Source organism: Erithacus rubecula (assembly GCF_903797595.1).
Source record: "Erithacus rubecula genome assembly, chromosome: 5".
NCBI classification, from domain to species: domain Eukaryota; kingdom Metazoa; phylum Chordata; class Aves; order Passeriformes; family Muscicapidae; genus Erithacus; species Erithacus rubecula.
The window spans coordinates 67,043,699-67,055,625 of record NC_136687.1 but is presented as its reverse complement, the minus strand read 5'-3'; the positions used below and the strand labels follow the sequence as shown (position 1 = coordinate 67,055,625).

The window sequence follows — 11,927 nt, the reverse complement described above, 5'->3', positions numbered from 1 at the left end:
AAACTCTGCTTGGCTGCAGAACATCAAGCCAAGCCAGTTCTGCTGCTGCTTCTGCCTGGGAATTGAGCAAAGAGCACCAACCTCTGTGTTTTGGGAGAGGAGGAAGCCCTTCTTTGATTTCAGCACTTGCCTCCTCTGTCCTTCCCCTGGTCTGAGTTCTGGTGGTTCAGAAATCTTCTGAGAGCTGCCTTTCAGGGAAAAAAAAGACCCTCTGTGATGAGGACCTACAAATGTTAATTCCTTTTTTTCTGTACAGCAAATTAGCTTGGATCATGATCCTCTGGCTGCTTGTGCAGATCGATTTTTTTTTTTTTTTTTCTTGGTCATCTGCTCTCTGTAGCAGTGGTGTCTGCTGCTCTCTAGTGGTTCCAGCTCTGAGCCTGCATGCACAGTGAAATGAGAACTTAGTGGGTGTTTTTTGATATATATATATATATATATGAATGTGTGTGTGTTTTAAATTTATTTTTGCACTGCATCCTCCTGCCACTACAAGTCCAAACCATGTCCTTCCCCAATGCCAGCATTTAAGCTGCCCACGTTCCCCCAGCCCCAACCTGGAGGCAAGAGGAAAGTCCCTAATTTTGTTGTTGGGAAACATCTTTGTGAGTGCCATCCTTGAACTCCACATGGCCAGAAGTGGCAGGTGAAATGCTCTCTGCTCTCCAACACCACTGGAATGTGGGGTATGGAAGGGAGGGCAGATACCCAAACAGCTTCAGGAATGTTCTGTGTCTAAGCCAAGGCTGTGCCCTGTGACAGGTTTGAGTCTTCAGGCCTTGCTGCTTTTCAGGGTGTGTGTTGTGAGTGACAGGTGAGATAAAAGCCAAGGAAAGATCAAAGCTGGTTTCATGGTTTTTATGGCTTTGTGCTTCTTGGTTTCACTTTCATGTGTCTCAGGGAGCCTTTCTTCTCTCCCTGTGCACTGCCCTTTCATCTCCCTCCCTGTTTCCACTGGCAGGATGAAGCTAGGTGACCTCCCAGCCACTTGTGTGCTGCACCCACCTTCCTTTCACCCCTCAAATCTGGGCAATGCTGGTTTATTTTAGCCCAAGACAGCTCCTTTCAGTATCAATTCTTTCAGCTGAGGTGTGCATCCTTTGCAGAAGTTGGGCTGCAGTTTCTCTATCTCTTCTGGGAGCATCTCTGAGTGTGAGTGCTGATTCAGGGGTGCTGGTTCCAAGAGAAAAGTTGACAAGGGACTTTCCAGAGGGAGGGCTGCACATGTCCTTGGTATTGCAGCTTCCTTCTCAGTGAAGACCTGGATTTCCCCTCCTTGCCATGTAAACTTCTACTTGCTGCTGGAGAACATTTGCTCTTGGCTTGTTTGGGGCTTTTTTTCCTAATATAAAAATCTCTACTCCTGTAGTGGCTTGTGGGTGAAAATGTGGGGAAAGTATCTTCCTCAAGGGATAAACGTGGAGAGACACTTGGCAAGAAGAGGAGGAGTCTCAAAACATTAAGTGGGCATTAATGAAAATAATGACTCTGGGTGTAAGCCCAAGGTGCTTGGTGGAGTTTGGTTCCAATCCTGGTGTGTTTTTACCCTTGTGTGTGTGGTTGAGGAGAAGCTCTGTTTCCTGTGGATGACCTACTGTCTTCTGACTTAACCAGCAGAAAATGGGTCAGGGCCATGTTAAGCTCTACCAGAAATAATAGTTATGGGTTGTTCTGCAAGTAATGTGGGGACAACTAAATGATGGGCTTAACTAAGATGGAAACCACAAATAATTGGAAAAATACAAAATGCTTAACCAGACTCTAACCAAACTTGTAGCTGCATTTATCAAGATGTCAGACTTCAAGGGGAAGGCGAGGAGACTTTGCTGTAACACCCCTGGAGATCACGGTGCCAAGTGTTTGGCTGAATGTGCTGCCCAAATAGGAGTAACTTGGCTCCAGCAATTGCTGCCTTTGAGTCCAGCAGAGCTCTTGAGGCTGGATGTAGCTGGAGGGTTTTGGTTTTGTGAGCAGACCTGGAGTGCTTTTTCCCTACCCCAGCAGGAAGTGCCCCAAACCAGAGACCTTCCTCCCGGCTGGCAGGGATGTGTAGAACAGCAGGCTGGCACGAGGGCAGCCAGGCACAGCTGACTTCCAGCAGCCCCCAGCTGCTGTTCCTTGGCTCCTGCTGCAGGATGAAGCTTTCCCTCCTCATCCCCTTGCTCCATGGCCAGCCCTGAGGCACCAGTGCCACCCCATGCAAATGGCCAGCGGTGCCGCGGGGCGGCTGCGGCGTCTAGACCGGTTCCTGTGCCCATGCAAATGTGTCAGCTGGGGCACACTCAGTGACACTTGCTGGGAAAGCCCTCAGCTCCCATTCCTGCCTCAGTGCTCTGTGCCAGGCACAAGTGCATTGAGGAGCAGCTGTGCTCCTCTGCTCGTGTGGGGTTCATTCCACCTGGGTCTGGAGAGCTTTGGAGCAGCGAGGGGATGCTGGGGTGTTCTCCAGGGTGATTTTCTAGCAGCAAGGACAAGCAATGGTGCTCTGGGGGTTTTCTTGCTCCTGCTCGCTGCCATTTGCATCTCTGGGGTGGCTGGGAGTTCCCAGAAACTGTCCCTGCTGTGCTGTGGGGCTGCATGGTGACAATGTCTGCTGCTGCTGTCCCTTCAGCAGAAAGCTGCTCCAACAGCTCCTGTGGCTCCAGAGGCACTGGGGAGGCAGCAATGCTACATTTCCTACAAATCTTCTTTAATTTATCTTGTTCTTGCTCCCAGCCTTTCTCCATCTTCCTTATCCAATCCCTTTCAAGGCTCCCTTTTACCATATTCCTTTCCTTAGACCTCAGCACACCAAATACTTTTCAAGCTGCCAGAGCAGGTTTCTCACCTGTTTGCAGAGGTGTCATGACACCACTCTGCTGTCTCCAAAAATGAGCCAAATCCACAGTTTTGTCCCCTTTGCGTCTTCACTTGAAGGCAGCAAGTAACAGCAAGCTCCATGTGTTGTTCCCCCAACCTAATTTTGGACTGATTTCGTTAGGCTTTGGCTAATTCTGGTGCTCTCATGTTGACACTTAAATATGTGTGGGTTTCAGGTTTCTCAGGTTTCAGCAGGAGGCATCTCTATCTTTGAAGCAGGTGATGGACCACAAACCACATTGGTGAAGATTCACTGCAGTTGGGGTTTTTGGAGGAAAATGTAAAAAAAAAAAAAACAAACCCACAGATTTTTTTTTTATTATTATTATTTTTGAGGAGCCCTAAGTGAGTTGTGGGCAAAGGAGGGATAAGCTAAAAAATCACCTTTTTTCAACACGAGGAGAGCTAATGGTTTCAGCATGGCTGAGGGGTTTGTTTGCTGCAGATGATGGTGGTGCAGCCTCTTGTGAATCCTTCCTGAAGGGCTGGAGAGCTGCCTCTCCTTGGCAGTGTTATCAGGGTTGTGCTTCTGCCTGTCCTGGTAAACATGGAAAAGGTTTTCCATGTGGCCTACCAATTTCATTAAGCAGTGCCAGGAATGCTGTTGGATTCCTCCAGTCCTGGGAGAGCAGCAGCTGAATGCTCCAGCTCCATCTTTTCCATTCTGCAGCTCTGGGGAAAGCTGCTTTCACCTCTCTGGTTTATTTCCAGCTGTGAAAAGCAGGATCATTTTGTAGTCAGGAATTTCAGAAAGATTTTCAGGTGTCTTTTATGCCTCCACAGCAGTTTGCAGAGATGACCAGTCATCTCTCTGATAAATTGTTGCCTTTTCCATCATTTTTTTCCAAAAGACTCATGCCACAGCCCGGCAAAACCAGTGCTTGGTTGTGTTCCTTCTAGTAAGTCTCTGCAAGGAAATTGAAAACTCTGAAAGGAGTAAACAAAATGCAATTTGAAGGCCATCTCCTCTCCTCTTCTTCCACTGCTGTGACATTCTTTCTGTAGGACTTTGGGAATAGCTCATGGAAATTCCTGGCCTCTCTGTGACCCTGGTGTACAGGGAGTTAAACTCCCCAGTCACCTCTTGAAGCTATCCCAGGGGAAAAGACAAGATTTTCCAAGAGAGATGCATAGCTTGAGTTTGAATGGAAGACTTTTTTTTTTTTTTTTAACTTACCGTTTTGTTGCTATATAAAATGCTGATGTGATTTGAAAGCTCCAAATTACAACATTATCACACAACCACATCTCTTTTCTTCTGCCCTCTTCCTTCCTCCTCGCCTCACCACATCTCCCCTTCCCCTTTTGCTTCCCAACTGGTGACTTTGCCAAATTTATTCAGGGCAGAGCCCCCATCCCACCCACATCCCACCCACATCCAAGGGCACAGGGTGCTCCTGTGGCCATCCTGGGTGAATTACTTGTCCAGCCAAGTGTGAAATTTGAAAGATTTGAGTGGAAACATCGAGCATGATTGTTTTTCCACAGCAGGGTGTGAGGCGTTTTTGCTGATCAGAGAGGCAGCAAAAATAGCAGTGGGGAAAATATAGCCCCAAGAAATGAATATGTAAATGTCTGAGTACACCAAAAACCCCCCTGCTTAGTCAGGGGCTTGGGCTCTGCTTTTGGTCTGGTCTTTTTTTGTTGCTGAGGGGTAAATGCTCAAGGCAATGAAGGGTGATGTGGGTACAAACCCAACAGAAACAAGGCGTGGGGGAGATGTATGGGGAATCCAAACCTTGCACTCTGTTCCAATGGCTGGTTTTAATTGATAATATTGACCACTGAGCTTCTGGGCTGGCTCTGGGGAGCATCTGAGGGATGACATCACCTCTCTGGGTGCTCTGCTGGCCGGCTGTGGCTGCTGAGGTGTGAATGCTGAGCCTCTTTCGGGGCGTGACCCTCCCCAATAAATAGGGCTCTGTGTGGCCCCACAGAGCATCTGTGGGGCTGAGCTTCCCTGAGGATGGGAGTGCTGGCTGGCGTGGGGGCAGGAGCCCACCTGCTCCCATGGCTGATGCTGCTGCTGCTGCTGATGTCCCACTCTGCCCATGCAGGTGAGCTCTGGGTAGCTTTGCTGGCATCAAATGGGGAGCTTGGGACAGCAGGGGGCTTGCCTTGTTGCCAGGGAAAACACAACCATCCTTTGCAGGGGTTTGGCTCAGCTTTGGGAGCAGGGAACTGAGGTAGAGGTGCAGGTGGCAGCTTCTCACTGTGGTCCCTGCAGTGTGAAAACATGGGAAGGGAAACTTCCTTTGGCTCCTGGAGTTCTGCATCCCTATCAGCACTGTCTGTGCCTGTAAGCTGCCACCTTTCTCTCTCTCAGCCATCCTGGAGGTGAATGGGAACCTGAGCTGTAGATGTGCCAAGACAACCTCAGAATACATCAGTCCCAAGAAATATGAGAGCATTGAGATCAGGCCTGTGGGCAGCAGCTGCAGGCGCACCGAGATCATGTAAGTGCCGTGGGCTCTCTGCTGCCACCATCCTGCTTCTCTGCTGCCTTGCTGCAAGCCAGACCTTTCCAAAAGCACCACCAGCTTACTTGCTGAACAGCATCAGGGGCAGAAATGCAGCTCCCCAGGGCTTCAAGGAATCTCTCCAGCAGGGGAAAGTGTGATTTCCTTGAGCTGGAGCAGGGGGTGTTTGCAGCCTGGAGGAAGCACTTCCTCAGACACTGAGGCAATGTGAGCCATAACAAATGATCCCAGATTTTTATAGCTGTTCAGTGTTGATACATTTGTAAATCTCCAAAAAAACAATTGCCTTTGTGCAGTGTTCTAGGCTCCAAGCCTCTGCTCCACCTAGGATTGTGTTGTGTCTTGCCTGTTCCTGGCCGTGCTGTGGCTTCCTCTGTCTCTGGAAGCTTTCTGCAATCACTGGTGCTTCCCCATCAGCTCTGGCTGCTTGAATCCCTGCCTTTGGAGGGGACAGATGCTCAGGAGCTCTCCTTGCCTTTCAGAATTAAATTAAGACCCTCAGGGAAGGTGTGTGTGAACCCTGAAGCCTCCTGGGTGAAGAAGCTGCTGAAGCGCATTGCCAGCACGTGAGTTGTTGGATGGGAGCTCGTTGGGCTCAGGTGTCCCTGGACAGCATCCCAGCACATCTGTGCTGCTGGGAGGCTCTCCTGGGCCCAGGAGCTCTCAGAGCTGTCATCCAAAGGGATGAGGGGCAGCTCTTTGCTGTGCAAAGCAGTGCTCAGCCCAACACAACCCATCTGTGGGTCGTGCCCCCAGCTTATGGACAGTGCTGCACTTGTAGAGCAGTTTGGGGAAAAACCACGAGGGGAGCAGTGGCAGGAGTGGGGTTTGCTGGTGGCAGGTGCAGCAGTGTGTTGGGGCTAGGCTGGGAAAGCTGTCCTCCTTGGTCATGCCTGTGCTGGCTTTGTGGCCATCCTGGAAACAGCAGCGACTTCCCTGGCTGGGGCAGGAGCTTCCTCTCCCGGACCTGCTTTTCTCTGTGTTCACACTTTTCTCCTCCTTCTGCTTTTTGCAGGAAGAAAAAATAAGTTTCCCACTAAGGAAGTTGGTGCCCAGAACCCCATGCAGGCTGGTAGACGATGCCCAGGTGTGCAGACCTGGCTGCTCCTGACTTTGCCCTCTCTTCCTCCCCTTCCCAAAAGCCCCACGGCTGGCTCTGCTGGCAGTGGCTGTGGGGAGGGTGGCTCACTGCTGGCCCCAGCCCCATGGCAGCTTTGTGGGGGTTCTACCCTGCTCTTGGTCCCTGGATCAATGTGAATATGCATCCTTCATTTATTTAGTTGCCTGTGGACTGTGAAGCTGTTCCCTGGCAGGGGAGGCTCCTGCTTCTTTAGCAATGACTTTGTGACTTTTTCCATATGAAGTGCTCAGTGACAGTGTGTGTGTCTGGGGGTTGTGTGGCACAGCGTGGCATGTCCTGTTCTGGAAGCTCAAGTCCAATAAAATTCAAGATTTTTCTTTCTGTTGGGTTTTCCCTGGATCTTCTAGCTTTGAAGCCATGTATGGTTTAGAATCATAGGACAGCTTGGATTAGAAGTGACCTCAAATCCCATCCAGTCTGGGTGGGATCCCTCAGTGTCCCAGGTTGTTTCAAGCTCTGTCCAGCCTGGTGTTAGACACCTCCAGGGATCCAGGGGCAGCCACAGCTTCTCTGGGCACCTGTGGGCTCCCCACCCTCACAGGGATGAATTTCCCCCCACTATCCCACCTAACCCTGCCCTCTGGCATTGTGAAGCCGTTCCCTCTTGTCAGGGTTCCTTCTCATCATAACCTGTTATCTCCCCTGGTGGTGGTTTGAGAGCTTGATATTGGTGGTACAGAAATGGGACAATGCAAGCAAAGTGCCCCACATCCAAGTGATGGAGCTGGGATTTACACGTGGCTGTAAGGCTTTTGAAACCAGTCCAGACCAGCGTGGAAATATGTTGGGAATGGGTGTGAGGTGACTTGGCAGTGTTTTGGGGTAAAACAAATCAAAAGCCAATGTCACTGGGGTGCTGCTGAGCCGTGCCTTGAAGGGGGACAACGTGGCTGTAGGAGAAATGAGTAATAGCTGATGATGCAGGACAGAAAAGCACCCCAGAAAATCTCCGGGCTCGTGGGGCGGTGTGTGCTAAGAACCGAGCTGGAGGAAACGACAGAGAGAGGAAGGGGAAAGCAGAGCTGCTTTCGGGAAGCCGGGCCCCCTGCCGAGCCCCAAGCCGCCTTTTATCGGCAGCTTTGCCAACTCAGCAGGGACAGGGGTCGGGCAAAACCGCGGCGACCCCGGGGCCGCCCGTGCCGCCGCACTTCTCCAATTTCCCAGCTCAAATAGAGGGATGCTGCGGGGCCGGGGCCGGGCCGGCATGGCTGTGCGGGCAGCCCTGCTGCTGCTGCTGCTGCTCTCCCACCAGCCTGGGGACACAGGTGAGGCTTTCCCGCCTCGGGGTGGGTGATCCCGGCGGGACGTGGCGGCGGATTCGCTGCCCAGGGAGGGTTTTGCGGTGAGCCGTGACCGTGTGTCCCTCCAGCAATCCTGGAAGCCAACGGCAACCTGAGCTGCCGCTGCCTGAAGAGCACCCGAGCCTTCATCTCGCCGGCCAAGTACAGCAGCGTCGAGGTGTGGCCCGTGGGGAGCAGCTGCCGGCGGCCCGAGGTGGTGTAAGTGTTTCCCGGGTCTGTGCCCTCTGCTCCGCCAGCTGCCCCGGATCCCTTCACTTCCCTGCTCCTTTTGCTGTGACCAGGGTGGGAGGGAGGCTGAGCTGTCTGCAGGAGGGGGAGTGGCGTTCTTGAAAGGCTGCTGTTTTCTAGGATTAAGCTGAAGAGCCAGAAGAGGGTCTGCGTGGATCCCGACACCCTTTGGGTGAAGAAGCTTTTACAGGACCTCCCTCACCTGTAAGCTCCCCTTTCCCCTGAGCACCAGGGGCATCCCGTGGGAACGTGTCCCCACCCGTTCCTCCCCCTTCTGCTTTTGGCAGGAGGAAGAACAAAGCTCTCGCCTGAGGAAGCTGCCACCAGAGGCACGGCCAGATGTGCTGGGCCCAAAACTGCCTCCCTTCCCCATGCTGCTGATGCCTTACCCGAGTCCAGAGGGGAGCATGCTGCTGCCTGAGCCCCATTTTATGCCTTTAAACCCTTAAAAATTCCCATCCCTGCTTCCAGCCTCTCCCATCCCATAACCATGTGCTGGGTGTCTCTTTTGGGCACGACCCAGCAGGCCCAATAAAGGTGGCAGCCCTCTGTCACTGTCCCTTGCCTCTCTTCATATGGCATCCCAGAGGTTTGGGGTGCTTGGGGTGGGAGGCGTGGGGGGCTCAAGCACGGCAGGTTTGAGGAGGTGGCCATGCCTTTTTCTGCTTTTTCTGGGGGCCACGTGCAGCCGGGGGAAGCGAGGGCAGGGAAGTTGAGGTGTGGGACTGCCCCTTTTCCACCCCCTGCAGTGTTTCCCAGCCCCAGGGGGGGTGTGAAATCCCCCCGGGGCGAGGGGCTGTGGCTATAAAGCAGCCGTGGCACAGCCCGGGGGCAGCGAGGATGCGGCGGCTGCCGGCGGCGCTGGCGCTGCTGCTGCTCCTGAGCAGCTCGGTGCCGGGGGGCGGTGAGTGCCGTGCCTGTCTGTCCGTCCGTGTCCCCTCAGACACCGGGCAGCGGCGCTGGGCGTGGGCTCTACTCAGCTTTCACATTTCTTTCTTGCCTGTCTTTGAGCTTGTCTTCTGAACCCTGCTGCTGAGCTGGAGGGGAGTGGAGAAGGGGGGTTTCCTCATGGGTTTAACCTGCTTCTCTTTCAGACCCCCACAAAACTCGAGTGCTTGGTGGGTGGGCAATGGGTTGAACTCATAAAATGTTGGTTAAGTTTTCCAACCCTGCAGCTAAACCCCTTCTATGTGCAGGAAAAGCAGCTTTGAGGCGGTGCTGGGAGGTGTTAACAGCAGCCTGTGGGTGCCAGGGATGGGATGGGATAGTGGGGAGGGGGGTGTCCCCACGGGGGGCCCAGACCTGGTGTGGGGCACAGACCTGCCCTGGGGCACAGGTGTGTCGCTGGAGAGCCTGCTGACCAACATGAGGTGCAAGTGCATCAAGTCCACCGCCCACGTCATCAACCTGGGGCTGATCCTCACCATCCAAGTTACCCCACCCGGCATTCACTGCAGGAGGAAGGAGGTCATGTAAGTGGAGAGCCTGGAAACTCATCCTTGCTAATGGCTCCTTTGTGCACCTGTGCAAAACTATGTAGGGGGGGAAGCTCACAAATGTTGGGGTGACTCTTGCTTTCCAGTTTCAAGGGGGTTCCTCCCTGCACTGCTCAGGGTGCTAAGGTCCTGGCCCCAAAATTCCATGTCTCTGTTGCCCAGGGTTTGTATCTGTGCCCAGGGAGCAGAGAGGTTTCCTCTGTGGGTTAGAAAAGCTTTGGGGAAGGGATGTGCAGGAGCTGAGGGGCCTCGTGGCCTTGCAGCCTCACCCTGAAGAAGAACAGGAAGGTGTGCGTGGCCCCCGAGGCGCCCTGGATCCAGCTGCTCATCCTCAAGCTGACACAGAGGTAGGTGATGCCCAGCTGGAAAGCCCCTGGCATCCCCAGCGAGTTGGCAGGACCATCCCTTCCCCCTGACCCTCCTGCCTTCCTGTCTTTGCTCCCACACAACCTGCAGGAGCAGCCCCCAGAAAGCACGGCCACGGCGGGAAGCAGCGTGCTGCCCTTGGAGAAACCCCACCCTGTCCCTGCCATCCACAGCCAAGCTTATGAATTCCTCGTGGGACAGCAATGGCACAGCTCCCCTGCCCTGAGACACTGGCTTTGGTGGCACCACCCTGGCACTTCTCTGCTCCCTGGGTTTGGCAGGAGCCTTTCCCTGCTGCCCCAGCCAAGGCTTTCCCCTCAGCACCTGCTGTTTGCCTGCACTGTTCCCCACGCCCATCCCGGGTGCCACCAATAAAAGGATCAATGTGCTTCCCCCCTCGGCTGTGGCAGCTCTTTCTGCCCTGATCTGTGTGAAAATTGGGGTTTTTGGGGTGGGGAGTTAGGCTGGGCTGCAGCACTGCAAAGCTTTTAATCTGCTCTGGATTTGGTGCCTCTTTCTGACAGCTCCTGGCAGGAGCAGGTAATTGCAGGAGTTGGATAGGGTCTGCTCTGGCTCCTGGCTGTGGAAACACACAAGTGGGAAACTTCCCAGTGACTGGCTGAGGCCTTCTGTGGAGTCCCTTTTTCCTGGGATGGGGACCCCAGCCTGGCACAGCAATGTGCTCCTGTGACACAGGTGTGACTGTGACCCTGTGCAGGATTATCCCTGTTTACAGTCTGGCTTGGCCATTCTGGGAGGAGGCGTTTAAGGCCTGTAGGAATCAAATTTGTGTTGCCCACCCACCCCCACTGGATGCCAAAGTGTGTCTTGGGCAGTGGCAAGCTGGGAAACAGCCACCAGTCTCTGTATCCCCCTCCTTCCCTGCCCTGTGCTCCTCAGGAACCACAGCAGGGGCAAGAATGGCTGAGAAAGGGCTGTTTGTTGACTCCCAAGGATGTGGAAGGACTTCAAAGGTGGGAAGAAACTGGTGGATTTTTAGCCCTATCCATCTCCACAGTGAGCAAATTAAAGTAATTTTTAAAGGGAAGAAAAATGCAGCAGTTCAGGGGTTTGATTACCTCCCTTTCCCTAGCTGCCCAAAGGTCCAGGGCAAGCAGTGTTTGCTCATCTTAGAGTCTGGCAGGCACTCAAATTTAAAGCAAAGCTGCTATTCCCACGAAGCAGGGTGTAAATCCCCCTGAAATTGTAGTGTAAGCATGGCCTGGAGTGACACTGCAGCTGCCCCTGCCCACGTGCACTTCCATCTTTTCAGGGATGGGACCTCCCAGCTGCAAAGAAAGAAATCTGACTTAAAAACCCCCTAGCTCTCCAAGTAACCACTGCAGGATGGTGTGGGAGCCTCCACAGAGGATGCATGAACCCTAGCACCAGGATCACCCTCACCTTCACCATTCCCACAGGGAGGGGTGTGCCATACCTGGATCTAGAGGTTTATGATCTCCACCTGAAATTATTTCTAATTAAAGTGAGTTTGGCTGATGCCTGGCAGAGAGGATTAAGATGTGAGTGGTTCCCATCAGGTTCTCATGGGATCTGTGTCACCTTGGAATACCAAAGGGTGAGGGTGTGTGCATGACCAAACTTGTGCAAGGTTCAGTCTTCTTAGAGTGAAAGAAGGAAGCAATATTCAGCTCCGTTGTACAAAATTCTCTTTTTTATATATATGTATATATGTATATATATATACACACACAAAACCCCGTATCGGACAGATTCACCAGGTTGAGTTTTAAAAAGTTGCTTGTAGAAGGGTGTTGGATTTTGTTTTCTCTGCTGGCTTTAGGCAGTGCTGTCCCTTGGGAGTGGACACCAGGCACCGTGTTTTGGGGAGCAAACTGAGGCAGTGAGGAGCAGGGAAGGACTTGGAGCCTTTTTTCCAGGTATTCCTGCAACGTGCTGGGATGAGGCTGGGACAAAAGCACCATCCCCTCTGCTCCTGCTGGGAAGGGAAAACCAGGAGGGAGCACACAGGAGAGGCAGGTAAACATGTGCATTGACTGAAACATAAACAAGACTGGGTTTTTTTTTTGTGCAA

General features: G+C 52.9%; 3 protein-coding genes across 3 annotated transcripts; all 3 read left to right on the top strand.

Moving 5' to 3' along the window:
• Positions 1-3,946: 3,946 nt before the first annotated feature.
• LOC306802171 (interleukin-8-like) lies at positions 3,947-6,807 on the top strand. Its single transcript, XM_079306027.1, has 4 exons — positions 3,947-4,916; positions 5,186-5,315; positions 5,822-5,905; positions 6,355-6,807. The coding sequence occupies exons 1-4, from the start codon at positions 4,826-4,828 to the stop codon at positions 6,365-6,367; spliced, it is 318 nt and encodes a 105-aa protein (XP_079162153.1). The 5' UTR covers positions 3,947-4,825; the 3' UTR covers positions 6,368-6,807.
• A 128-nt stretch (positions 6,808-6,935) lies between these two features.
• Positions 6,936-8,560, top strand: LOC306802170 (C-X-C motif chemokine 5-like). The gene is made up of 4 exons (XM_079306026.1): positions 6,936-7,745; positions 7,850-7,979; positions 8,130-8,213; positions 8,297-8,560. Exons 1-4 carry the CDS (start codon positions 7,658-7,660, stop codon positions 8,319-8,321), a joined length of 327 nt encoding a protein of 108 aa, XP_079162152.1. The 5' UTR covers positions 6,936-7,657; the 3' UTR covers positions 8,322-8,560.
• A 130-nt stretch (positions 8,561-8,690) lies between these two features.
• On the top strand, positions 8,691-10,097 carry LOC306802686 (C-X-C motif chemokine 2-like; the record flags this gene model as incomplete). Its single annotated transcript, XM_079307183.1, has 4 exons — positions 8,691-8,913; positions 9,346-9,481; positions 9,769-9,852; positions 9,962-10,097. The coding sequence occupies exons 1-4, from the start codon at positions 8,850-8,852 to the stop codon at positions 10,095-10,097; spliced, it is 420 nt and encodes a 139-aa protein (XP_079163309.1). The 5' UTR covers positions 8,691-8,849.
• Between the last annotated feature and the right edge of the window lie 1,830 nt (positions 10,098-11,927).

What these genes read in the sequence shown, in the direction of transcription:
- LOC306802170 (XM_079306026.1), top strand. Translation starts at nt 7,658, where the DNA reads ATGCTGCGGGGCCGGGGCCGGGCCGGCATGGCTGTGCGGGCAGCCCTG. An exon ending in TGCCGGCGGCCCGAGGTGGT is followed by an intron (nt 7,980 to 8,129) that starts GTAAGTGTTTCC and finishes GCTGTTTTCTAG; the next exon opens with GATTAAGCTGAAGAGCCAGA. An exon ending in TTACAGGACCTCCCTCACCT is followed by an intron (nt 8,214 to 8,296) that starts GTAAGCTCCCCT and finishes TGCTTTTGGCAG; the next exon opens with GAGGAAGAACAAAGCTCTCG.
- LOC306802171 (XM_079306027.1), top strand. Translation starts at nt 4,826, where the DNA reads ATGGGAGTGCTGGCTGGCGTGGGGGCAGGAGCCCACCTGCTCCCATGG. An exon ending in GTCCCACTCTGCCCATGCAG is followed by an intron (nt 4,917 to 5,185) that starts GTGAGCTCTGGG and finishes TCTCTCTCTCAG; the next exon opens with CCATCCTGGAGGTGAATGGG. An exon ending in TGCAGGCGCACCGAGATCAT is followed by an intron (nt 5,316 to 5,821) that starts GTAAGTGCCGTG and finishes CTTGCCTTTCAG; the next exon opens with AATTAAATTAAGACCCTCAG.